The sequence below is a fragment of the Emydura macquarii genome, unplaced genomic scaffold (assembly GCF_026122565.2).
Source record: "Emydura macquarii macquarii isolate MOO-44397 ecotype Brisbane River unplaced genomic scaffold, CSIRO-AGI_Emac_v2 contig_2288, whole genome shotgun sequence".
Classification (NCBI taxonomy): domain Eukaryota; kingdom Metazoa; phylum Chordata; order Testudines; family Chelidae; genus Emydura; species Emydura macquarii.
In genome coordinates, this window is record NW_027132425.1 from 248,115 (window position 1) to 275,916 (window position 27,802).

The 27,802-nt window shown below is 46.5% G+C and overlaps 1 protein-coding gene across 1 annotated transcript in view; it reads left to right on the forward strand.

Moving 5' to 3' along the window:
• The window catches only part of LOC137161235 (unconventional myosin-X-like), a 279,065-nt gene that overhangs the window by 169,075 nt on the left and 82,188 nt on the right, over positions 1 to 27,802 (forward strand). The window contains exons 24-29 of the mRNA XM_067560340.1: positions 2,671 to 2,710; positions 4,047 to 4,841; positions 9,805 to 9,928; positions 24,631 to 24,874; positions 25,711 to 25,806; positions 27,095 to 27,188. Coding sequence (XP_067416441.1) covers positions 2,671 to 2,710; positions 4,047 to 4,841; positions 9,805 to 9,928; positions 24,631 to 24,874; positions 25,711 to 25,806; positions 27,095 to 27,188 — 1,393 coding nt within the window. The remainder of the gene's footprint in view (positions 1 to 2,670; positions 2,711 to 4,046; positions 4,842 to 9,804; positions 9,929 to 24,630; positions 24,875 to 25,710; positions 25,807 to 27,094; positions 27,189 to 27,802) is intronic.

Here is a 27,802-nt window from a genome sequence, read left to right on the forward strand (position 1 = left end):
GCCACCGGAATAGTTAGGCAAAGGGACTCATGGCTACAATCTTCCGGCTTCCCTAGGGAGCTTCAAAATACAGTCAAGGACCTCCCTTTTGACAAAAATAAACTCATAATGAAAAGACAGACAAATCCTTGAACTCTCTCAAGAATTCCATGTTGATGCTACAGTCCCTTGGCATATATACTCTGGCCCCTAGACACAGGCAGCAGAAACAACCCTTCTGCCTGTGACCACACATACCCTATCTGCCTACTATCAGCTCCAACAAGAGCCCCCACAACCACCTCCTCGACTCTTTCCCAACCGACAGCCAAAGGAAGATTATGACATGCAGGTCAAGACCCACGAACCTCCCTCAATGCCATCTACGGCACCCCATGTAATCTTTGGGGGCTGTCTTGCCCTATTTGCCCACAGATGAGTCAAGATCACTACGGACAGTTGGGTACTGGAGATCATCTGGCATGAATACTCCATTTCCTCTCCCTCTCCATCACCTCCTGCCCCCCTCCCATCACTTGCTCCTCCCACAAGAAGTGGAAGTCCTGATTTTCAAGGGGGCGATAGAGCCTATCCCCCCTTAGTTCAGGAGGAGAGGCTTCTATTCACCATATTTCCTCATTCCCAAAAAGGGTGGGGGATGCCACCCCATTATAGAACTTGGATTACTGAATACATTTATCAGAAAGTCCAAATTTCTCATGGTGATACTGGCATCAATTATCCTCTCCCTACACCAGGGAGCCTGGTTTGCGACTTTCGACATGAATGACACTTACCTTCCACATGGACATCCACCTGTCTCATCGCAGGTTCCTCCGTTTTCGGGTAGGGTCCTTCTGCTTTGCATAGCAACAGTGCCAAGGGTGTTCAGAAAAGACTTTGCAGTGGTAGTGGTCCAGATGTGGTGCTTCAGCCACTTGGTATTCCCCTACCTAGACAACTGTCTCCTTGTGGCGCTATCTCAACGGGAGGCTCTTTCCGCAATCCACTGTTTTCGTGATCTCCTGGCTTCCCTGGATCTCTGTGTTAACGAGGATAAATCATTGTTGACACCCACACAGATGACAAATTTAATTGGGGTGCAGCTGGATTCTTATCACGGCACAGGCCTTCCTCCCGGTAAACCACTTCGCAACACCAACAGCCCTCATTACGCACTTGCGTTACAGACCGCACACCACAGTCTGCCAATGTCTCTTCCTCCTTGGGCAGATGCCAGCCTGTAGTTACGTGATGCCACACACATGCTCCACATACACTGTCTACAAGCTTGGCTTCTCTCCATCTACAAGCCCAACAGAGTCCATATCAATTCCAAGGTCACCATCCCAGTGACCATGCTGTCCCCCCTCACGTGGTGGTCTCATCCCTCCAAGATCATGATTGGCACCTCCTTCACTCCATCTACACCTCAAGCCACCATCACATGATGGGGAGCCCATTTAGGCCACCACAGAGCTCAGGTGGTATGGATGCTGTGGGACACCAGACTCAACATAAATATATTAGAGCTGCCTTGCATGCAAGGCCTTCCTCCCACTTATACAGTCCCTGCACATGCAACTCCTCTCCAACAACATCACGACAATGGTGCACATCAACAAGTAGGGCGGTGCCAGGTCCAGCTTCCTCTGCTCCGAGTCGATACAGCTATGGAACTTGTGCATCTGCAACCAGGTGACACTTTGGGCTGCGTATCTACTGGGTGCTAGAAATTCCATGGCCACCGTGCTCAGCAGAACTCTACTCAACCACAAGTGGAAGCTACCCGAAGCCACACTCCACCACCTCTTCTCCAAGGATCTCCTTGTGACTCATGGGAATTGAAAACTCCCCCTCTATTGCACCACAGGAGCTCTAGGATTCCCCCATTCCATCAGCACTGTGCATGCACGGCCCTGGCTTCTTGCTCTGCATGCCCTATGCAGCTGAACCTCCAGATGGACACATGCACAATGGCTATGGTGGCTGCTTTCTCCCAACAAAGTACTGTGTGGCCCAGGATAAGTTGCACTGGGCTGGGAACCAGAAGATTGACACTCTGGATTTCACTTTTTCAGCTCACTGGTATTAATAATTCAATGCCATTTACAATCTTTATTATTGAGTAAGGTCTCATAGGCCACTGAGAGGTTATGTAAACTGGAAATAGAACCCAGATCACTAGCGTGGAAGGACCTAGTTTCAGCCAGGTTCTTTCTGAGACATAGTGTATCTATGTTAAGTGCTAAACAGAACACAGACTTAACTGGTTGTCATGTCTCTGTATAAATGTATAAAAAAAGAGAACTTCCTCAAAACTGGAATTTTCAATAGAAAGCCTGATCCAGTGGTCTTGGAAATCAGTGGAAAGTCTCCCATTGACCACAATGGGTTTTAGCTGAAGACCATAATGAGTCTATGTAACCCTGCCTTCTTGCACTTTTACTCTGTCCTTCCAACCCCGCTCCATTTGATCCAATTTCCTGATTTACCTCAAAGTAAAGGATGCGTGGACCAGGATAGGCCATTCCAAGCATGAAGGAGTTTGGTGGTTTTACTAAATCAGTTTTATAACAGGAGTCTTGCCATGGAAAGTCCTTAACCATGGAGAGATGATGTCTCTATTGTTTCTATTGAAATATCCAGATGATCTGGGTCCATCACTGACTATTGTCTTCTTTTGAACAGAGAAAGGGAGCAGCTGGATGCTATACTCCAGGTGGCTCAGGTAAGTTTAATTGTTCTTCCTTTGCTGTGTCTCCTCTTGGGATCTTCTGTAGCTCAGGCCCCTCTGCAGCTTGCCTTCATTGACTATGCTTTTTCCTGAAATATGCACTTTTATTTTACTGTGATAAAACATGTTAGAAAAAGTGCCTAGTGAAAGCATTTCTTTTCCTTCTTAATCTGCAGTTGCCTGACTATGGCAGAATGGGCATTTAGTTAACATGGTGTGTTCATGGTTTTAGTATCCTCTTTCATAGTTTCTGTCTAGACATTTCAGTGTTCGGTTGCATCCTGTTTTATCTCTGACGCATGACTCATTGCACATGACCCTTTGATGGGCTGCATTGTGTGACAGTCCTTTTTGCTATATTGTTGCCTGAAACAATCAAAATAAATGAAGAGTGGAAAGGAGTTAGAATGGCTAGAATCTCCACTTTAGGATTGCTGATCTAACCATTCACTCCTGTTTGAGGTCTAGCAACATAAGTGAGCATGTTGAACAAGCTGATTGTAAAACCAATTTATCATCTTCTGGTCTCCCTTTATCATCTTCATCTAATCCTCATCTCAGCTAACAAGAGATGAGATCAGAATGAAATAACTTTTTTAATCCACATACTGAACTAGCATAAAATAGGATCTAAACAACAGCTTGATTCTTAACCCAAGCAGGAAGGAAGAGACCTTCTAGTTGGCTGCACTGTCATATTCCTGTGTGTAGTACATGATACCTTTAATATTTCTTGTAGACCGATCATGTACATTTTTCAGTTTATAGGACGGCAAGAGGGGGCCCAAAACGTCGTAATATTTACCAGTCTCCTCCATCATATGTATATTGTGGTGCATTAACTGAAATTTACTTTCATTTCTACCATACTTTAGTATGGATAGCTGGTGTACAAGCCTGGTCCTCTAATACAGCAACTAACCTTCCAGTGAGGCTAATGAGCAGCTGAGAAATTCGGAGCTAGTTGCCTTGACTGGAGATACCATAGCTGTGTATTGGAATGGGAAGGAGAATTACATCCCCACCTCCTGGCAAATGTCTTTGACAGAGACCTGAAACTAATATTAGAATCCCCAGCCAGAAACAGTCAGCTGGAAGAAAGAGTAAGGGTAAAGATGTAGTAATTACCCCTGTGGGTTTTGGCCCATAGATGCCTGAGGGATGCAGAGTGGGAAAAGCAGAGAGGATGCATGTAGTGGCTTTTTACAGAGGGGAAGTGAGGCTATACAGTAGGCATGTTCCTGTGGGGAAGAGAAATTGGAGGTCCCAGGAAGGCAGCCCCTCTGTAGAGTGGGGCTCTTTAATTTGATATTGGTACAATTTCTTTAAGGTGGAGGTGTTAAGGACCCAGGAGGAGGAAATCCCACTTCAGGAAGAGGAGAGAAGGCAGATGGAGGAAATCCTAAGGCTGGAGAAGGAGATTGAGAAGCTACAGCAGCAGCAACAGGCAGATCACATGTCCATCACTTGTGAAAACACCAAGAATGAGATTAACCGGCAGCGAGAAGAGGAGATCCACAGGCTAGAGAAGGAAGCATCCAGGGTAGCTCAAGAGTTTTTGGAACTACTGGATTTTGGAAACCTGGATGAAAGTGTGCAAAGCCTAGAACATTCCCTGTCCAGTGATGGAACCCTCAACATTGACTGCAGTCTTGTGGCACCTCTGGCTGAGGAAGAAGTAGATGAAGGCTTTCATGCTGATGATGAGGGCCCCTCTGCCCCCAGCCTGGTTGTTTTGGATCAACATGGCACCAGAACCAGCGACAACTACTCTGAGGAAGACACACACATGAATATCCCATTTCTGAGAAAGGGTGAGGTGGAGGTAGTCAGCACTCCAGGGCATCCTGTGGAAAGAACTGATAGCTCTGAGGAGCCAAGTGCTCTATCTGACACCACAGAAAGTATTTACAACACAGTCTCAGAAACCCTGGACAGTAACCCTGGGGAGATGGGAGAGCCAATTTACAGCTTCCCCCCAGATGTGGAGTCTGACTATGACCACGAGGAGTTTGATGGTTTTGGAGATACTGGCAGCACCTGGGCTGAGCCCCTAAATGGTGAGGAGATCTTGAGGCATTCCTATGGTACCAGCATAGACTCCAATCGTGGCAGCCTAGACTCGGTAAGAATTTTTGCATTTAGCTGAAAGCCAATTTTAGTTTATTGGCATATGTAACCTTTGTGCCTGTTTAATATATATCAGTTTAATGCTTTCATTCTCTGGCTCCTCACGTTGGGTGCAGTTATTAGTAGATAATAGTCTCTTAGCCCATCTCCTGTTACACAGGAGGTCAAATTAAATGATCACAGTGATCTGTTCTGGCCTTAGAGTCTATGAATCCTTGCTGGCCAATACTAGGACATTAACGATGGCCATGAGAGAGGAAGGGAAGGCCTGATGTGTTGGCAACAGCAGTAAGCCAGAGGGGATGAATCTCTCCATCATTACTTTCCCCCATGCAAGCCACCAGACTTCTGTTTAGTACAGGTTCTTGTACTGTGCTCATCACCAGGTTATCTGAGCATCTTCCAACAGTGTGATGAACATCTGTCATGTGTTCTCTCATCAGAGACTTGACATTAATAGCTTAAGATTCTCCAGGGAAGACCTAATCATAGAAGATTAGGGTTAGAAGGAACCCCGTCAGGTCATCTAGTCCAACCCTTTGCTTAGAGCAGGAACAACCCCAACTAAACCATCCCAGCCAGGGCCTTGTCAAGCCTGGCCTTAAAAACCTCTAAGGATGGAGATTCCACCACCTCCCTAGGTAACCCATTCCAGTGCTTCACCACCCTCCTAGGGAAAAAGCTTTTCCTAATACGCAACCTAGACCTCCCCCACTGCAACTTGAGACCATTGCTCCTTGTTCTGTCATCTGCCACCACTGAGAACAGCCTAGCTCCATCCTCCCTGGAGAACCCCCCTTTCAGGTAGTTAAAGGCTGCTATCAAATCCCCCCCCATTCTTCTCTTCTGCAGACTAAACAAGCCTAGTTTCCTCAGCCTCTCCTCCTAAGTCGCGTGCTCCAACCCCCTAATAATTTTCGTTGCCCTCCGCTGGACTCTCTCCAATTTGTCCACATCTTTTATGTAATGAGGGAGTCCAAAATTGGACCTAATGGGTTACAATGAGAGGAAGCCAAATGTGGGCATAAGAACAAGAGATAGAATTGATCCAATCACCAAAACCCCTGTTGGTCTTGCTTAGACAAGGGTTTCAGAGTATATGCTTAACTCCTAAATCATCTACTGGAGGTTTCAGCTGCCACCTACTGTGTATAGAAGCCAGAAGAGAACACTGTGATGATCTAGTCTGACTTCCGGCATGGCACAAGTCACAGAATTTCACACAGTAATTTCCTCCACTGTGGGAATTACGGGAAGGGTGGGACTAGGGCGTCTGGGACTCTTGAGACCCAAGTTCAATTCCCAGCTCCACTACAGACTTCTTGCACCCTTAGGCAAGTCACATAGGCCCAGATTTTTAAAGGTATATAGGCCATTTTTTAAAATGAGATTTAGGCTCCCATGTCAGTTAGGTGTTGCAATGCTCAGTGCCATAACCCCTAAATACTTGGGCCTTAGTTGTCTGTAAAATGGTGGTAATACTTCCCTAGCTCACATGGGTGTTGTGCGGATAATACATTAAAGATTGTGAGGGGCTGGTATACTATGGTAATGAGGGCCATAAAGATACCTTAGATAGATACGTGACACTGTTGGGACCAGTGTCTTGTGGTTGTACTGCAGCATATATGTTAGAAAGATATTCAGTCTCTATTTAAGGACTCCAAATGATGATTAATTTACCATTTCCCTTGCTATTCTGTTCCAATGGTTAATTACATACACTTTTTGAAAGTTGCATCAGATTTCCAATTTACATTTTTCCAAATTCAACTTCCAACCACTGGACCTTGTTACGCTGTTTTTCATTACGTTAAAGGGCCCCATTATGTCAGATAACTTCTCTTTGTGTAGGTTCTTAGATCGTGATCATGTTGCCTCTTAACCTTCTCTGTAACACGCTAGTTTCAGTTCTTTAAGGCTTCTATTTTAGGTGGGTTTTCCAGATCTTCAAGAATTCTTGTAGTTCTTATTTGAGCCCTCTCTGTTCTTTAACATCCTTTTTAAAATGTAGACAATAGAACTGGTCGCAGTATTCTAGCAGTGGCTTTACCAGAGTGGTATATAGAGGTAGTATCACTTCCCTATTACTTCTTGGTAATCCCCTGTTTACAATCCAGCTTTTTTGTACAACAGCACTGCACTGCAGCTTATGTTCAGTTGGTTAGCTGCAAAGACTCTTAAATCCTTTCCAGAATAAAGTCCCTTATCCTACAATTACAGCCTATGTTCTTTGTTCCTTGATGTATCACCATGCATTTGGCTGTATTGACACACACTTGGTCATGACCGTGTTACCATAATCCTCTGACACATAGGTTGCAGAGGAGTTTGCTGTCACTCACTGAAAGTTCTGGTCTTGGGCTCTTAAACAAAGGCTCGTACAACAGGGGGCCTCCAACCCACTCAAGTGCTAGATTTCATTTTCATAGAGTCAGAATCTAAGGCAAGAAGGAACCATTAGATAATATAGTTTGATGTCTTGTATAGCACAGGCCAATAATTTTCACCCAGATACCCTCTATTAAACCTAGATGCTTTAGACTAAAGCATTTCAGTTCTCAGGAGACTATAAGCTGTGCCACAGGGAGAGAATGGGAGAAATTCGGGTACCATCAATGCCCAAGTCTTCTGCAGTGGCAGGGAATTGATTAGGTGAAAGATGCCCAGATGATCCAAGCAGGTGAACCATGTCCCATGTTGCTGAGGAAGGAAAAAAATATCCCAAGGTTCTAGCCAGTCTGAACAGAGGGAAAATTCCTTCCCGAGCCCAGATCTGGTGATCGGTATGACACTGAGCAGGTGAGCAAGACACACCAGTCTGGCATCTAGAAAGAGAATTCTCTGTCACTTCAGAGCACTGGTCCATCTTGTCCAATGTCTCCTCTATAGCTGTGGCCAATCTGTGATGCTTAAGAGGAAGGCAAAAAAAAACAAACCCAGAACTAAAAATCACTCCTCACAACAACAAAACACATCAAATGAAATGTGCATCAGATAATTTCCTTCTTGCTTCCCCCAGGTCTTTCTACATCCTACCTTCCACAGGCCTTTTCTCACAGTCCCTTTCCTGGACGGAGTGTTCCCTCCTCCAGCCGTCACCTTGTAGAGCAGCGCAGATCTTCCTATATATATCGTCCCTAGTATTGTCACATTGTTCCTCTGTCATATGATCTGGGATTACACCTCCCATCAATCCCTCCTAGAGACCAGATCTCTCAGAATTCCCTTGTCTTAAAGGGCTGAGCTCCAATAAAAGGCAGGCTGGCAGCACCTTCCCTTAAAGGGGGATAACATGCTGTGTTATAACCAGGATATCCTTAACATTACTTTCTTCTTTGTTTTTACCCTTCTGTAATGCTAACATGGCACCCAAGTTTCTAACCGGTCTTAGATTTCCCCTCAGTAATGCCATCACCAGGTTCCTTCTCCTGCTTTCAACACTGCCAGACGTGGGTCTGGCAGCACTGCATACCTGGTTAGCAAATTTAATAGTTCTCCATGAATTTGCCATTGATGTCCATTAATTTTAGGGTAGATGTAATGGTTAGAAGTGTTAATCTTCCTACTGCACTTGAGTAGCAGCATCAACTGCTCAGGGTTTTAGGACTATGGTTCCTTCTGGTGACCCTGCTAGTTGGCTCTGTGCCGCATTTCTCCAGTAGTGCAGACGCAGTCTTCAGGTGAAGCTGCTGGGCAGAAGCTTTAATCTGGACTTGCCTTGCTTTTCATGCTGCAGTTTTAGAGCACAAAGAGTGACTGTAAACTAGATCAGAGTTTTAGATTCTATGCTTGAAGCAGTGTGACAAGCAGAGACCCACTCATCCCGAGGCCTGTTGGGGGGATGAAGATCCCAGCTCGATTTCCCCTCCCAGGGGAGAGGAAGCAAAGTGCCAGTAGCTATCCTCCTCTGGCTTGATGGGGGAGGGTGAAAAATCCTGGTGGTGCTTGCCCCCACCACTCTGAGGTCCTTCTAGAGCTCAGAAGACCAGCAGGAACAGGGAACAGCAGCAGAAGCAGGGGCCCACAAAGAGGTTGAGGGCAGCAATATTTGATTTTGAATGAAGTGAGCAAGAAGGAGAGTGAATGAGAGGGGAAAGGGTGAGAATGAAGAGCAGGGAGAGTGAATGGGAATTGCAGAGTGAGACAATGAGAGGAGCAACTACAGAGCACATGTGGTTTGTAGGGAGATGAAGGGACTGCCTTCATCAGTATTAAACTCTCATCTAGTCAGAGCAAACATTATTCAAAACAGAGGAATCAGGATTGAAAGTGTGTAACACACTGTTCTGGCTGAGGGCCACTGTTAGCCACTTGGACCACAGAGTTGAATAAACAGTGAACTGTTGTTTCTCAGTGGCTGTCCAATGATTGTACCGATCCCTGTGTACTAATAGGCTACTACTGCCTTTGAAATTGTCCATGCACAGACCAACAGCAAATATGCCTCCTCTGACTTTCTCACTCTATCAGGATGGGGATGGAAGGTCAGAAATTGAGGCAGCCATCTTTGTTGTGGGCATATGGTTATAGTTCTGAGGATAATAACCAAAGAAAACAAAAAGACTTGCAGTAGCCAATCAAGGTGCTGGGAAAGTGACTAAGTAGCATATTTTAATATTCTGTGTTTTTGGCCTCAAAGTTCATTTAGCCCAGGATATGCATATTACCTGATAATCAGGAAGCACCCACAAATTATAGAAGGGTTTGTCACTTTAGGTAGCTGGAGGCAGCTCCTTTTCTGTTTAATAACTCATTGCCAGCTGAGCGTGTTGGCTTTCGGAACTAGTGGATGAGGGTGTCAAGTCGCTATTTTAATTGTTTGCATTGTGTAAAAGGAACACCTGGGAGCATGTGACTAAGTTTTACATCTGGCTATGTGACTGCTGCATCCTTGTTGTTCTGCCCTCATCCCCCCCACTAGACTTAGAGAAGTTGAGCTATTCCTTTTTTTCTAGTTTCTGTACAGTGAGGAGGAAGTGGACGTTTACATAGATACAGATGATGAATTCTGCAATGGCCAGGTCACCATCTTCAATGGCTCAGGACCACCCTATTTTCACAGTTATCTCTACATGAAGGGTAAGTGGATGCAGTATATATCATGAAAGCACTGAGAGAATCTTGTTCCCCCAGCCCCTTCTCCCTTCCTTCCTCCACAAATTTTTCCTTTTTGTTTCTCTTATTATGTTTTTCTGTCTCTTTATTTTATCCAAACTAGGAGAGAAAAAATTGGAAATCTATGCAGAAGAGAGATTTAGAAGGGATTAGTGTGGATATCCCTGTTAATGAAATCCTTTTGTACTCAATCAGATTAGGGTACCCACTGAGGTATTTGCAGTTCAGATGAGCAACAGAATTATGGAGACAGCAGTACATAAATATTGGGGTGGGATATGTGAGGACTGTGTAACCTCTAGGATTCATGCACGACCACAGAGGAGGTGATGCCAGGGAGGGAGGAGGATTTCAGGTTGCTGGGAGACAGCACCAGGTAGACCCTTCAGAAAAGCAAGTTCACACCCACATTGCTTCCCCTTGCCAGAACATAGGCATTAAATCCCTGTTATTTAGAATTTAAGTGGCCTTAATTTGGTTTAGTTTAATTAACTTCCAAAGTGAATTAAGCAGAACCAAATTAAGGCCACTTTAATTCTGAATGAGTGTGTTCACACAGGGGTTTAATGCAGTTTAACAACTCCACTTCAAATTCAAACCTTTAGTTAATTCAGATTAATTTTCCTGGATGTCACTGCATAGATGAGTCCTAAAACAATGGTCAGTACTAGCTGCTTCAGAGTAAAGAGCAAGTGGACAGTTATGGAATAACATGGCTAGAAGGAAAGTTTTTTTCTAATCCCTTCAATTAGTGAATGTTTTATACATTGAAATTGGAGGATTAATGACCCATCTACACTTATAATCCTTTCTATTGTAATTTTGGATGTTGCATGATCAATAAAAATTCATTATCTTTGAGGCTGGGATTTTCAAAGGAGCCTAAGGGAAATAGGTGCATAACTTCCAACTGGAGTTGGAGATAACTTCCATTATTGGCATTGAGTGCCTATTTCCATTAGGCTGCTTTGCGAATTTCTCCCTTATTGAATCCCAAAGTATTGGTTTCAACAGTATCTAGTGGCACTGAGGGACATGGGATAATCATGCATTGTGTTCAAATTATTTCCTTTTTATCTATTTTAAATTTGCAGCCTTTCAATTTCACTGACTGTCCCATTGTTCTTATATTAGGAGTAAATGGGAACACTTGATTTATTTTCACTATACCTTTTTTATTATAGAGAGAGCTGATAGTGGTAGAAAAACAATCAAGACAAGTACAAAGTATTATGCTTAGGAAGGAAAAAATTAAATGAATGAGTACAAACTGGAAATAACTGGCTAGGCAGCAGTACAACAGAAAAGGATTGAGAGGTTATAGTGGCTCATAGATTGAATATGATTCAACAGTATGAAAAAGGCAAATGTCATTCTGGAATGTATTAAGAGAAGTTTTGTAAGTAAGACAAGGGAGGTAATTGTTCCAGTTTACTTGGCATTGATGAGGCCTCAGCTAGAGTACTGTGTTCAGTTTTGGACACCACATTTTAAAGATGTGAACAATTGGAGAGTGAGCAGCAAAAATAAGAGGGGTAGAGGAAAGGTTGAAATAATTGGGTTAATCTAGAGATGAGAACACTGACATGCTAACAGTCTTCAAATATGTAAAAGATTGTTATAAAAAGGATCAGTTGTTCTCTATGCTTGTTGAGGGTAGGACAAGAAGTAATTGGCTTAGTTTGCAGCAAGGGAGACTTAGGTTGGATATTAGGAAAAGCTTTCTAACTAAAAAGATATTTAAGCACTGGAACAGGATACCTACAGATGTTGTGGAATCCCCAACCTTGAAGGTTTTTAAGAACAAAGTAGTAGACAAACACCTGTCAGGGTGGCCTAGATATATTTAATCTTGCCTTCCACCCCTACATTTCTATTTTTCTTTATTGAGGTTACCTAACAATTTTCATTATTAAATATTCTTGTAAACTTTTGTGAGAGGTCTACCACCACCATTGTTTGCATCAGGGCTTTGAAATTTGGCAGAGAACGCCTTGGGATGAGAGAAGTGCTTTTTCCTTGTCCCATGAAATTCCATTCTGGTTTAACTAAGATATAAATATATTTGAAAACTTCTATTTTTTCATCATGGTCGAAGTTTAACAGTAGGTGCCCTGTAGTGCCCTAGTGTTCTGTACTAGAATTGGTGATGTTTAATATATTTACTCATGAAGTAAAACAGGGTGAATCGCCAGATGATAAAATCTACACATGATGCAGCGTTCTTTAAGTTAGTCAAAAGTACAGAAGACCTACCAAGTGAGGTGAATCTACAACACTTTGGTAGATGAAATTTAGTGTTAATAAATGCAAGGTAATGCATGGGAATAATTTTAAATACCCATGGGCATTGCTGGGTTCCACATTAACTGTCAGAGACCAGAAAGAGACCTGGGCATCATTGTAAACAGTTCAACAAAAACTTCTGTTTAATTTGAGGTGGAGAATAATACTGCAAATATTATGATACTATTCCATAAATCAACAGGATGCTGGCAGCTAAAATACTTGGCAACATTTTTAATGCTGATACAGAAAAGGTCAATGTGTTCAATAAATATGTCCGTCTTATAGTTGGAAAGAAACAGGATGATTAAGTACTTTCCAGTCCATTAGTAACTGACAAAGTTAAACAGCATCTACTATGGACAAACATTTTTAAATCAGCAGGCCTGGGTAACTTGCACCCAGAAGTCCTAAAAGAGCTGGCCAAAAAGCTCTCTGGCCCACTGATGTTCATTTTTAATAAATCTTGGAAGACCAAGAAAATTCCAGAAGAGTGCTAATGTTGTGCCAATATTAAAAAAAAGGCAAGCGGGATGACCCAAGTAACTATAGGCAGGTAGAGTGACATTAATCCTGGGCATAATAATGGAAAAGCTGGTATGGGATTCAGTTAATAATGAATAGGAATATAGTTAATTGTTAACCAATACATATATGATGGGTGTAGTATACACCATATTAATGGGCATGGTGTGCAGGTTTTATATCCATAAAACCAAACATGGCAAAATTTATCAGATAAAAATAAAGCAGTATAATACTAAAAGGATACATACATACCTTCCTTCCAGGGAGCAAATTCACGCAACACATTCACCTTATGCAGAAAGCATCCTTCAAAGATCCACATTTCATCTAGTAGTAATTATAGTTTGATTTTAGAAGCTACACAACTCTGCATATCTCTTAAAGTTTACATTTAATTCACATGTTTGTGCCAGCTTTGTCCTTCATACCTTGGTACTTTCCCATAGCTCATTTTGAATACTACATACAGCAGTTCGGCAGAAAAGCACCTGGGAGTTACAGTGGACAAGAAGCTGGATATGAGTCAACAGTGTGTCCTTATTGCCAAGAAGGCTAACTGTATATTGGGCCGATTATTCCCCTCTATTTGGCACTGGTGAGGCCTCATTTGGTGGAGTACTGTGTCCAGTTTTGGGCCCCCCACTACAAAAAGGATATTGACAAGTTGGAGAGAGTCCAGCGGTGGGCAACAAAAATGATTAGAGGGCTGGAGCACAAGACTTATGAGGAGAGGCTGAGGGAACTAGGTTGTTTAGTCTGCAAAAGAGAAGAGTGAGGGGTGTTTGATAGCCACTTTTAACTACCTGAAGGGGGGTTCCCAGGAGGATGGAGCTAGGCTGTTCTCAGTTGTAGTTGATGACAGAACAAGGAGCAATGATCTCAAGTTGCAGTGGGGGAGGTCTAGGTTGGATATTAGGAAAACAGTTTTCCCTAGGAGGGTGGTGAAGCACTGGAATGGGTTACCTAGCAAGGTGGTGGTATCTCCATCCTTAGAGGTTTTTAGGGCCAGGCTTGACAAAGCCCTGGCTGGGATGATTTAGCTGAGGTTAGTCCTGCTTTGAGCAGGGGGTTGGACTAGTGACCTCCTGAGCTCCCTTCCAACTCCAATATTCTAGGATTCTATGAAACCGTGTGTGTAGTCAAACCATTGGCTGCATCTTTGAGTCAATATAATGCTAATCCCATGTGTTTGTGGAAAACAGGTCTCGTCAAACAAGCCTGATTTCGATGAGATTACATGTTTGGTTAATAAAGGAACTTTGTAGATTTAATATATCAGGGCATGTCTACACGGAGACTTAGTGTGTGGCAAGCCAGAACGTAAATCTACAAAGCACTAGCTTGCCAAGCAGTAAGGGTTTGTCTACACTGCACTTAGACACTTGCAGCTGGCCTTTGCCAGCTGGCTCAGGCTCAGGGACTGTTTAACTGCGGTATGGATCTTCGGGCTTGGGCTGCAGCCCCAGCTCTGGCACCCTCCCAACTTGCAGTGTCCTAGAGCCCAGGCTTCATCCCAAGCCCAGGTGTCTACACCACAGTTAAGCAGCCCCTTAGCTCAAGCCCCATGAGCCCAAGTCAGCTGGCATGGCCAGCTGCAGGTTTTTAAAAGTTCCATAGTGCTTTTTGAAACAGGCATATATCAAAGCACAGTATGAAACTTTCAGTGTGCAGTAGCAGGATCCACATAGCAAGCCAGTGGCGTGTAGATTTACACCCTGACTTGCTGTGCATTAAGGCTCCATGTGGACAAGCCCTTAGTCTTTTGTAAGGCATTTGAATGAGTGCCGTGCAAGTTTCTGATTAAAAAATGGCGCTATGCAGTAACTATGGAGCACAAGTTAAATGGATTAAGAACTGGATAACTGACATCTCAAAGTAGTTGTCAATGGGAAATCATTGTCAAGTGAGGTTTTGTACGGATTGGCGTAATGCTATTCAGCATTTTTATCAATGATCTGGAAATAAATCTAAAAATAACTGCTGACCAAATTTGCAGATAGCACAAAGATTGGTGGAATGTTAGGGCAGTCATACAAAATGATCTGGATTGCTTGATAAACTGGGCCCATTGAAACCAAATAAATTTTAATGCAGCCATATTTAAAGTTGTACATCTAGAAACAAGGATTGCAGACCATCCCTACAGACTGGTGGACAGTATCCTGGAAACCAGTGACTCTGAAACAGATTTAGGGATCGTAGCAAACAAGCAACACAATATGAGCGCCCACTGCAATGCTGTGGCAAAAATGGCAGATGCAATCCTGAGGTATATCAGCTGGTGAGGAGGAGGAGGGAGATGATTTCACCTCTGTATGTGGCACTGATGAGACTGTCCTGGAATATTGCATACAGTTGTGGTGTGTACATTTTAAAAAGGAGGTTGACAAAAGTGGACATGCTGCAGCATAGAAGCACAAAAGTGATTTGAGGACGAGAGAAAATGCCTAACAGTGAAAGATTTGAAGAGCTCAATCTGTTTCACTTATTAAAAAAAATATTGAGAAGTGACTTGATTACAGTGTATAAGTCCCTTCCCAGGGAGAACATACTGGGTACTTACTAAAGGGCTTTCTAATCTTGTGAAGAAAGGCATTACAAGGACCAATGTCTGGAAGCTGAAGCCAGACACATTTAAATTAGAAATTAGGCACACCATTTTAACAGTGAAGGTGATTAACCATTGGAATAAACTACCATGGGAAATGGGGGTGGGGTCTCCATTTCACAATGTCTTCAGATCCAAACTGGATGTCTTTTTGGGAAGATGCTTTACTCAAACCCAAGTTATCAATCTAAAGGTGGAATTTAATGGCCTGTGACGTATAGGATGGCAAACTAAATAATCTAATGGTCCTTTCTGGCCTTTGACTCTCTGAATCAATGGATACTGTGTTCCATTGTGTGGTCTCTAACTCAAAAAGATATAGCAAAAATAGAAGGGGTCCACAGATAAATTAAGAAAATAATTAGAGTATCAGAAAGACATTCAAATAAATAGAGATAGGAAAAATTGGTAATGTTCAGTTTAGAAATGAGACTATGCAGAATTTCAAAGCTACAGGACTATCTACGTTATTTAGCAGCAGAGACGGCTGTTATCCCAGTGGGTGTTGAGAGTACCTATGGAAGCCCTCTCTTCCCTTTTCTCCCTAAAAGGTGTGGGGAGCTCCTTCCCCATTTGGTGCTTCGGAGTGGGTACTGAGGCCCTGTAGTGGGTCCAGGGGAAGTAGTTGGCAGGAGCCAAGCTGAGTTCTCTTTCCCTCTCCCCTCCTTGATAGACTTTGTTTTCCTGGGGTTCCCAGTGCAGTGTGTATTGCTGCCATGTGGTGTTCCATTGAGGTAATGATGTCATCTGGTCCTTCTCTCCGACCTGGTCAGGACATCTCTCAGGATCAGGATGATAAAGGCCCAACAGAGTAACAGTGGATTCTGGGGTCCCAGGAGATGGTGAGGGTGACAGCCTTGGTAGTGAAGCTTGCTCCTTCCGGTGCACCCATCTCCCAGCCAGCAGTTGTTGCCAGACAACCCAATTCTACCCCCAAATTCTTTTCTTTTAAGGATTCCAAAAGGGGAGTGATGGGCTATTCTTGTCATTATTTTGTTTATCAATTAGGCACAATTACCAAGTTGATACACCAATTCAGATTCGTTGATTTCTGTTGCCACTTTCCTTTGTTTACCTGACATAAATTTAGCAGAATCCTTGAGTTATATCAGTAGGCCTTTTTGTTTGGATTAATTTAGTTATCCTGTCTCCCTTTTGCACCTTTTCCCACCGACATTTTTTGATATAGGTTACTGTGACATTTTATGAACTTTCACTCACTTGTAGAAGTTGAGCTTATAATTATCATACATGGGCCTACACGTTTACCCTAACATGTCTTTAGTAGCCCATATGCTGGTTGGGGTATTGACATGGCAGACCCTGATTAGTTCTCTGCTTGTCATTTACTGCTGTATTACAGTCCTTCTGCACTACCTGAGTGGGCCAAAGGTGATATAACTCAGCTTCAGAATGTAGCCAAAAGTCTTTAAATTCAGATTGAATCTTTCTTTCTATGATGTAGCTCAGTCCCAAGGTATTGGGCTCAATGTAGGATATGGCCCATGTTATGCAGAATGCCAGACTAAATAATCATAGTGGTCCCTTCTAGTCTTAAAATCTGAGCATAAAGGAACCTCCCTCTGTTTAGAAAAGAGGCAGTGTAAACAACAGAGCAAGAGCATAGTGTGGTAAACTTCCATTCATATTGCAAATTTGGGAAAGCAGTATGTGTACTCTGGAGCAGAAATACGAAGGAGTAAAGGAGGAGCCTCTGTATTGCATGCATGGGAAGGAGTGGTCATTCTTGGAGTTGGTCTTCACTTTGCAGGAATTCCCAAATCAGTGATTTTACTATGTGCTGAGGGAGGAACCTCAGGAGGTGCCAAGGTTTGGATTACTTAAGGTCCTGCTTCTCTACAGATTATTTCGTCATCTAAAAAATGAAAATTTTGTGAAGTCTGTTTTTATTCTTTAGCTTTTCAGTGTTTCCTGGTTTCAAGCAAGCCACAAAAACTTCAGGAGGCACATTTGTGACAGCATCTTGGGGTTTCAGACAAACAGAGAACTGAGAAGCAAGTGAGAATTTCAACAACTTTTACAAGAAAACTAAAGCAGAGTGAACTTTTCACTTCTCAGAAGCTGTTCATTTTGGTTCAAGGGCTGATTCAGTTCTTTCTCCTTTGAGTGTTTGCTCATGTTGATTCCAAGTAGGTGTGTGCGCGCCGCGTGCACAGTCTGCTGGAACGTTTTCCCTCAGAGGTACCCATAGGGTTGGCTGTGGAACCCCCTGGAGTCGCATCTCCATGGCACCCTATCTAGGGCTCTACCAAACCTCCACTCTTCGGTTACTTCTTACTGCCCCTGACGGTCCTGGAACAACCGGTTTCTCTTGCTTTGCAAGCAATTCCCCCCTTGCTTTTGTTGTTGTAAATAGTTAGGATAGTTAAGAATTAGTTGTAGTTAGTGTAGATTAAGATAGAGTACTCCCGAGTGGGTAGTTCCCCTGGGGTCGGGGCATGCCTGGCTTCAAGCCATGTGGGCCTGCAAGAAACCTATTCCCCACAGATGACCCGCACTCCTCCTGCCTTAAGTGCCTGGGAGAGTCACACCAGCAGGATTGGTGTAAAATCTGTAGGGGCTTTCCATCCAAGGACCCAGAAGGAGAGGAGCCAAAGACTGAAATTCTTGCTGATGGAAGCATCTCTTCAGTGTATGGAAGCTCCGGCGGAGCAAGGTCCCAGCACCTCTTCCTTGGTGCGGAGTGCTTTAGTGTTGGTGAGAGAGGTGCCACATAGAAAGGACTCTGCTAAGGAGCCACGGCACCGCCACACCTCCCCGGCACCGAAGGGCCCGGCACATGGGGGATAGTGGCACCGATCCCATTCCCCGGTGCCGCACAAAAAGAAGAGGGTGGAGAGGGGGCGCTCACTGACAGCAAGATCTTCCACAAGGGACATGACCAAAGTGAGACCTGGGCTGGACCACTCTAAGCCCTGATCCAGAAGGCACGGTATCATTGAATTCGGCCCTGGGAAGGGGTTTGTCAAGTCCGGCGCCTATGGCATCTCCACATAGGGAGATACGGGAGGAGGATCTGCAACTCCCCTCCACTCCTGAGACTTTCAGAGTGGCAAGGGAGCTGATTGAAGACATAGCCCCACTGGCCCACCCTCGACGAGAATGGGCTCAAGCCTCGGCACCGAAGAAGACCTCAGTGCCCTCCAAGGGTAAACCGGCAATGATGGCCGGGTCCCGTTTCCCTCGGCACCACTCACCGGCACCATCCCACATCATGCTGCCATGGTTCCCCTGCAGTGAGAGGCTCTCCTCAGATTCTGAGGCAGAGGTCCTTTACATCCAGGAGGAGCCGGTACCGGGGCAGGAATCAGAGAGTGGAGGCGCCACATCCTCCTTTGATGCAGTGACTACCCCAATGGTAGATGCCCCTGCAGTGGCCATTCTGGACCCCATGGGCATACCACCAGGCCCAGGGGTCCCAGTCAGGCAGGTCATATTCCTTTGCATCAGAATCTAGACCCAACCTTCCGACTCGGCAGCAAGTGCCCTATTGGACACTGGAGATGTCTCGGACACTGGCACCTAGCTGGACAAACCCAGGAACCCCAGCACTGTGAAGAGCGATGCGGCATCGTGTGACTCAGCTGGTGCTGAGGGGCAGGAATCCGCAGTGCCCATTAGGATGTCTTCTTCCTTGTCTCCTGATGAGGCAGTAGCGGGAGCTACTCTGGCTTCCAAACCAGATGACAGCAGGGCACATCAGGAGCTACTGCGTAGAGTAGCTCAGATTATTGGCCTCCAAATGGAGGAGGTGATGGAAGAGGCTGACCCTATGGTGGACGTACTGGCCCCAGAGAGCCCCTCCAGGGTAGCTCTCGCACTAATAAAAACTATTTGGGAGACCAAAAGGATCTTGTGGCAGACCCCTGCCTCTCTACCCCCTACAGCGAAGAAGGTAGAGAGGAAATACTTTGTGCCATCCAAGGACCATAAGCATTTCTATACCCATCCCCCACCAGGGTCATTTGTGGTGGCCACCGCAAATGAAAGAGAGAGGCAAGGACAATAGGGGCCCATGCCGAAGACCAAGGACGCCAAGAAGTTGGAGCTCTTTGGACAGAAGGTGTACTCCACCAGGGGGCTCCAACTTCAGATCGCAAATCAACAGGTGATCCTGAGTAGATATGCTTCTTCTTTGAGTGCTTGCTCATGTCCATTCCACTATAGGTGTGTGCATGCCTCTGTGCACGGTTATCTGGAACTTTTTTCCCCTTAGCGGATCCCGTAGGTCCGGCACCCCCTGGAGCCCCATGCACATGCCGCGGTATATGAGGCGCTGCCGGCCCTACGCCCCCTCAGTTCTTTCTTTCCGCCCGTGACGGTTGCTGGAACTAGCCTTGCTCTCAGCAAGTACTATTCCCCTTATTTGGACTTGTTTGATATTCTAAGTTAGCTTTATTTAGTTAAGTAGTTGTTAAGTGTTGTTAATAGTAGTTAGAGATAAGGCATGTCCCTGCAGGGACTTATACGGGCTTCAAGCCACGACTGCTGCTTAAGTGCTTGGGGAAAGCCCGCAGAAAAGAGAAGTGCAAGATCTGCAGGGCTTTCAAACCGAGGACTCAAAAGGACCAAGAAATCTGGTTGAAAGCCCTGCTGATCAAGGCAGCGCTCTACCTGTCATCCGAGCCAACTCACTCCGCCTCGGTACCGAGCGTGACCTCAGTACAGAGCGCACCGTCAGCACCGCCCTCAACTCGGCACCGCGCAACATCGCTGGCACTGAAGAGGAAGAAGCAGCACGCGGAGCACGGACACTCCCCTGCACTGATGGTACGGGCAGGGTCGAGTACGGAGATGCATCGGACCTGGCCCGTTGAGACTTTGATGCCTGCATCTCCAGTCAAGGAGCCTCCCCCGACTCCTGGGAGTGGGAGAGTGCCCCTTCCCTCCCTCCGCCGAGGGAGAAGGGGCCTGTGTCACAGGGGAAACCTGCGTTGGGTCCCCCTGAATGGCGGTGGAGATCCCCAGTACAGGGAAGAAGATCTCCCATCGGACAGTCTCCGAGGGTAGAGCAGAGTTGCTCCCCCAGTAGTTGCTCCAGATCGGCGTCATTGAGCCGACCTGCCCCGGCATGAGAGGTGGAGTGTCTCTCGGCACTGACGTCACTCCCTGGCACCGGAGGCAGCGCATGCCAAGAGGCAGCACTGGTCAAGGTCTGCCAGGTGGCGCTTGGACAGCTCCCGTTCCAGATCCCCGGCACCAAGGAGTTCGCCTGTACCTAGACGGTGCATAATCCAGTTGCCATCGGAGGACCCAGCACTGATGAGTTCGCCCGCACCGAGGCGGCATGGAACCCCGTCACCGGAGGAAGACCCAGCACCACAGAGTTTGCGGCGTGGAACCCGGTCGCCAGAGTCCGGCTTCGCCCCGAGGAGTTCGGGGCAGCACTGACCTCAGTCACTGAAGGTGTCTGCAGGGCCTCAAGGCAAGCGGCACCGGAAACCATCGGTATCAAGACGATGCTCCAATACCTCTAGCTCTTCAGAGTGCACCCCTGCTCGTCAGCACTGCTCACGGCAACAGAGGCAGTCCTCATCGTCCTCCAGGTTGGAGGTGTCGAGAGGGTGGTTCCTGGCATGGAACGGTGCCCGGGACCGAGGACAAACACGGCACCGCCGGTCCAGGGCCTCTGACTATGACGATGGCTTGGGGTCTCCCAGGGGGGACAATTGTTGGGCGAGCCGACGCCCCTACAAGGTGTCACAGCCTGTGGCGCAGTCAGCCCCGGGTTGGCCCCAGAGACAATGGCCACAACAATGGCCTTATTGGGCCCTATGGGGTATCCAGGTGGGGCCGGGGCCCCAATCCATTATGTCGTCGGGGATGCAGTCCGTGCCTCTGGCACAGGAGAAGGCCCATAGACGACACTCCTTGGACAAGGAGTCAGACCCCCTGGAGGGAACCTCAGTGGGTACAACCCTTCACCAGGAGTGGGCGCACCCGCAGGCTGCACCTCTGCAGTCTTTTTCCTCCTCACCCGACAAGGCAGTCTCCCGGGACCACTCAGCGCCACTGGAAGATTTCAGGGCGCACCAGGAGCTGCTTAAGAGGGTAGCCTCCAACTTGGGGCTGGAGGTGAAGGAGTTAAAAGAGGCTGAAGATAGCCTCTTCAATGTGCTGGCAGCAGCTGCCCCAGCACGAGTGGCCCTCCCAGTTCACGAAAGGGTTCTTAAGATTGTAAAGGCCCTGTGGCAAACCCCTTCCTCAGTCACCCCTACGTCAAAGGTGGCCGAAAATAATTATTACGTGCTGAGGGGTTTGAGTATTTGTTCACCCACCCCGCCCTGGGAACCCTGATAGCAGACGCGGCCAACCAGTGAGACAGGCAAGGTCAGCCTGGGTCCACTCCCAAGAACAAGCACAGTGAGAAGCTGGACTTGTTTGGGAGAAAGGTTTAATCCACAGCAAGCCTGCAGTTCCGGATTGCCAACCAGCAGGCCCTCCTGGGCCGATATAATTTCAACCCATGGGACTCCCTCAGGCGGTTCGTTGAGGTCCTGCCCCAGGACCAGGCTGCAGAGTTTAGTGCTATTGTGGGGGAAGGAACCGTGGTAGCTAGGGCAGCGCTCCAGACGTCCTGTGACGCTGCTGACTAGGCAGGCAGGGCCATAGCCTCCCCCATCTGTATGAGAAGGTGCTCGTGGCTGCAATCCTCGGGCCTGTCCCGGGAGGTGCAGCAGGCTATTCAGGACCTGCCCTTTGATGGGTTGGCACTATTCTCGGACCAGACTGATATAAAGCTGCACGGTCTGAAGGACTCCAGGGCCACACTTCGCTCCCTGGGCCTTTACATGCCCCAGTTTTCCAGGTATCAGTCACGGCCCCAGGCGCAGCAGCAGCCAAGGCCTCCACCCAGGCCTTTCCAACCCTATAGGAATAAGGATAGGAATAGTGGGTTCAGAAGAAGAAATCAGCCCCCTAACTTGTCCTCAGCTCCCCAGCATGGGCCCCCCAGGAGGTTGGGCAACCAAAGGAGACAATTTTAATGGTGCGTCCAAGGGTGGTGCCCTGACTTCTCTCCTAGATCCGCCCCGCCCCTTCCTAAACAGGTTAAGGCCCTTCTATCCCGAAGGGCAAAAATCACTTCGGACCGTTGGGTCTTTGGGATAGTCTCAGGGGGCTATGCTCTACAGTTTACATCTATTCCCCCCCACAACAACCCTCCCCCTCCGTCCCTCTTCAGGGACCCCTCTCACGAGCAACTCCTCTTACAGGAGGTGGACACCTTCCTCAATCTGGGAGCGGTGGAAATGGTCCCTCAAGGCAGAAGGGGGAAAGGGTTCTATTCGAGGTACTTCCTCATCTTCAAGGCGAAGCGGGGTCTGAGACCCATATTAGACCTGTGTCATCTCAACAAATATGTCAAACGACTCAGGTTTCGCATGGTCTCCCTAGCCTACATAATCCCTTCCCTGGATCCAGGAGACTGGTATGCCGCCCTCGATCTTAAGGACGCATACTTTCATGTGTCTATCCTCCCCAGCTACAGGCGTTTTCTCCATTTCATGGTGGTTGACTCCCACTACCAGTTTACAGCCCTGCCCTTTGGCCTATCTTCAGCTCCAAGGCTGTTCACCAAGTGCATGGCAGTAGTGGCTGCCCACCTGAGACGAAAGGATGTGCAAATTTTTCCTTACCTAGACGATTGGCTGATATGGGGCAGGTCCAGGTCCCAAGTGCAGGAAAGCGTGACCCTCACTTACTCCATGTGCAGTAGGCTGGGACTACTCACAAACTAACAGAAATCCACACTAACCCCATTGCAACAAATAGAATTCATTGGGGCTACCCTGGATGCTTCCCAGGCCAGAGCCTTCCTGCCTCAGCCACGTTTTGAGGCAATGGTCTGTATCATCTCCCAGCTGCACCAACCCCCCACAACAACAGCCACTAGAGGGGAGATCGCTGTTCTCCCATCCCATGTCAGTCAGGTTCCTTAAGGGGGTGGAGAGGCTTTATCCGCAGGTCTGTGACCCAGTGCCTCCCTGGGATCTCAACCTGGTCCTCTCGAGACTCTCGGGGGCCCCCCTCTGAACCCATGGCTTCATGCCCTCTGCTCATGCTTTCATGGAAGGTAGCCTTCCTGGTGGCCATTACCTCAGCTAGGAGGGTCTCCGAGAGTAGGGCCTTGATCTTGGAGCCCCCTATAAGGATAATGTACAGTTGAGGCTGCATCCAGCCTTCCTGCCCAAGGTGGTTTCCCAATTTCATTGTAATCAAGATATTTTTCTCCCCCCTGTTTTTTCCCAAACCGCACGGTTCGGAGGAGGAGAGGAGATGGCACTCGCTGGATGTGAGACGAGCTCTGGCCTTCTACATTGAGTGTACAAAGCCATTCCAGAAATCGACGCAGCTCTTCATCGCAGTGGCTGACTGGATGAAAGGCTCACCTGTCTCCACCCAGCGCATCTCCTCGTGCATTACATCATGCATCAAGTTCTGCTATGAGCAGGCGAGGGTGCTGCTTCCGGGAACCATCACAGCACACTCAACCAGAGCTCAAGCCTCATCTACAGCCTTTCTGGAGAGAGTGCCCCTGCAGGACATCTGCAAAGCTGCCACCTGGTTGTCGGGGCATACCTTCACATCCCACTACGCCATCATCCAGCAGATGAGAGAGGACGCAGGATTCAGCAGAGCGGTGTTGAGGGCAGCTCACCGGTAACTCCGACCCATCTCCAAAGGTATTGCTTGTTAGTCACCTATAGTGGAATGGACATGAGCAAGCACTCGAAGAAGAAAACAAGGTTACTTACCAGTAACTGCTGTTCTTCGAGATGTGTTGCTCATGTCCATTCCACAACCCACCCCCTGTCCCTGCTGCCGAAGTTGGCAGAAAGAAGGGACTGAGGGGGCATAGGGCCGGCAGCGCCTCATATACCGCGGCATGTGCACGAGGCTCCCGGGGGCGCCAACCCTACAGGTACCTCTGGGGGAAAACTTTCTGGCGGACTGTGTACGCAGCGCGCGCACATCTACTTGGAATGGACATGAGCAATACATCTCAAAGAACAACAGCTACGGAAGGTTAGTAACCGTTTCTTCTTTGTCCTGACCCTAATGCCAGCCTTATTTCTGTTTCACAGTCCTCAACTCCTGCTATGCATGGCCAGGAACTGATCTGAAATGTTGTCCAGATGTCTAACTGAGACACAAGGATTAGACTAGAGAGATGCATGATGCTGCAGGTTTGATAATACCTTGCGCTGTTCCCTTTCTGCAGGGGGTCTGATGAACCCATGGAGACGGCGATGGTGTGTTCTGAAGAACGAGGCGTTCATGTGGTTCCGAACTAAGCAAGAGGCCCTGAAGTCTGGCTGGCTGTATAAAAAAGGAGGAGGCATGTCAACTCTGTCTCGCCGTAACTGGAAGCGCCGCTGGTTTGTTCTTCGAGAATCTAAGTTGATGTACTTTGAGAATGACAGTGAGGAAAAACTGAAGGGAACAATAGACATCAGAAGGGCAAAGTGAGTGAGAAGAATGAAACCTATAAAACTCTAGCGTTCTCTGTCCATATCACTAGTAAGAAGGGCCTGGTGCTGCTGCACTAGCCTAGAAATATTGTAAAGGGCAAGACGAACCAGAGGTTGGAGAAGGAAAATCCTGTGGGATCAAGCAGTTTGTCTCTGGGGGAGCAGGATTGCTCCCTATTGTACATTTTCTAGTTCCTGGTCCAGTCTAGGGAGCAGCTTCAGACTCCAGCTGAAGCTTCATAGGAGCCACTGACAGGCTGCCCAGGAGAGGCACTAATTCAGCACATCGCCCAAGTGCTGTGCCCTACCCCGGCTCCATTTGCCTCAGAGCTATTCCAGACAGCTCCGGGTTCCTAGTGAAGTGTGATTGTAGATGAGTTTTATTGCTGTGCCTTCCTTCCCCCACCCTGTGGGCAGTGATTCGGCTGCTAGAGTCAGGCTATCCCGTCTTCTAATGGGAGAACCCAGAGACTGAGTCAGGTCCTCGTGCTCTGTTTCCACCTAGAGTACAAAGAAACAAAATAGCCCCACTTATCCACCTCCCCATTTTATTTTTATTTTCTGGCCCCTCAAACCTCTGTTTGCTGATGGGTTTAAAAAAGTATGAAATTGATATGCTTGCCTTCTGCGTTTGTGTAGGTTAGCTCTGTAGCCATCTTAAGGGGGATTCACAAATTCTTGCTATTGACCAGGGGAATTCCTGTGTGTCAAGAAAAGTGTTGACGTGCCAATTTTCTGTAGTGAATGGCACAGCATAGAAAATCAGGAATAAATGGAATGCTTTTGAAAGTTTTTCAGCTTGCTGATTCTCACAGTTCACTTTGTTACAGGGAGATTGTGGATATTCATGAGAAGGAGAATGCTTTGGATATTGTGACAGATGACAGAATTTATCACATTGTGGCAGAGTCACCAGAAGACGCCAGGTAGAAGAGGGAATTTATTATCCATTTCCATGCTGCTCCTGCAATGAACCTCAGCTCTGCCCTGGAAAGACCATTAACTTTCCTATGCTGGGGTGGCAAGGGATTCATTCCTAAGCTTCATCCCACAGTTCTAACAGCAAATATCACGCCTGCCCTTAGGACTGCCCATCCCCAGAAATGAGATGGGAATTCAGGCTTGATCTCTTTGCTGAGAGTATACATTGTCTTTCACTTCTGTAATATGACCTAAGTTAAGCATAACTTTGATAGGGACAGTTTTTCATGCTACACTTATTATAAACTGGAACATCTAATAGCTGATTTATTTATTAAATAAAATACAAGGTGAACAATACCAGCCATTCATGGTCTCTGTAAATAATTGAGTCAACCTGGAGAGGGACTTTGTTTTATCCAGAGACGGAGTGAAAGCTGCAGTTTATCAGAGTCTACAGAGTCATCTGATAAAACCTCAGCAATGTAAACCCAGAGGATGACTCATATCCTTCCCTTCTGGCTTCCTGGCCAGATAGCAGAAATAAGTATTAAATATCAGTCCCTCTCCTCACCATAGCAGCATTGATTCCAAGGAAAAGGAAAACTCCTAAACTTGCACTAGAAAGGGCAAACTACTGTAGTTTTAGCACTTCTGTTAGTGACACCTCTACAAAATCCAGATGCTTCTTATCTGAAGTTTAGAATGGGATGAGTTCTCTGCTGGTTCTACAATAATGATTCACTCTCAAGCCTTTTGTCTGGAACAGGAACCCCAGTCATATCCTTCCCTTTTAGTTATATCATAAAACTGACCTGTTGGAAACCCTCTGATTTTAGGGTTTGTTCACAGGTCAAATAGGGGAGCTAGTCTAAGAAGGTTTCTGGGAGTTGAGGCAGGTCAGAACTCTTATCTGGAATGAGTCCCAACCAGCCTTGCCTTTCCATTGCTGAAAACTCTCCAAGTCCCCTGGCAGGTGTGCATCGTATAACCCACTTCTGGTTCCTCAAACTGGCAGTGGAGAGCTGGATTGTGTAGGAACAATTGCCCAGGGTTTGGTGAGGCCAAGTATCTGGGAGCATGTGTAGATTCCAGGGATAAATGGACAGTTGGGAAAAAGTTGAGCTTCCACCAGGACCAGAGGGCTAAGACACTTTGAGAGTTATGGGAAAGAAGTGAGTGAAATAATTCTTCCGTCAGATGGTGGGTTTCTGTTTCCTTCCCAATCTGATAATCTTCTGGAGTCTATTTGCACAGCATAAATCTTAATCTTGGTTTTATTCTGATTGTCAGTGGTTGGTTTAATGTGCTGAGCCGAGTGCACAGTGCCACAACACAGCAGCTGATGGAAATGCAAGATGAACAGGCAAACCCGAAGAATGCCGTGGTGAGTTACTAGAGGGCCAGGTTCTGGGAAAGTTGGCTATTTAGAGCCATTATTGTTCAGTCAGTCTTGTGCAAGTATTTCCAGCTCAGCATTGGCATAGTTCCTCAACAGTGTAAGTAAGCTATGCAGTTACCGTGGGCAGAACAGTTAATGATTTACAGACACACAGACTTCAAAACTGGTTTCAGAAAGGGCAGAGCAGGGATGAATCTGCCAGAGACAAAGAATCCTTGGCAGTTTTAGTGGGACAAAGTGAGTTGCATCATTGATGGTGGTCCTGGTTGGTTTGGGAAGCCATATATGATTTGGAGTAAAGTAAATGAGGAGGAGGAGATATGTATAAAGAGAATAACAATATATTTTATGTTTGTTCTGAGATTGGGATGTGGAGACGCAGGTTTTTCCAGCGCTTCATAATGCTGACTGAACATCACAGCTCCTCTGTGGAGTTCCTGCACTACCTTTATGTCTGCTCCCTGCAGAACATAGAAGTCTGCCTTGTATCTCCCTTCATCTTTCTCATTGACTCCTCCTTATTAAAGCTGAAGGAATTTAGAAGCAAAGTTTTGGTTCTTGATTTTTATCAGGAAGGAAAATGTTTTTATTTAAGGATA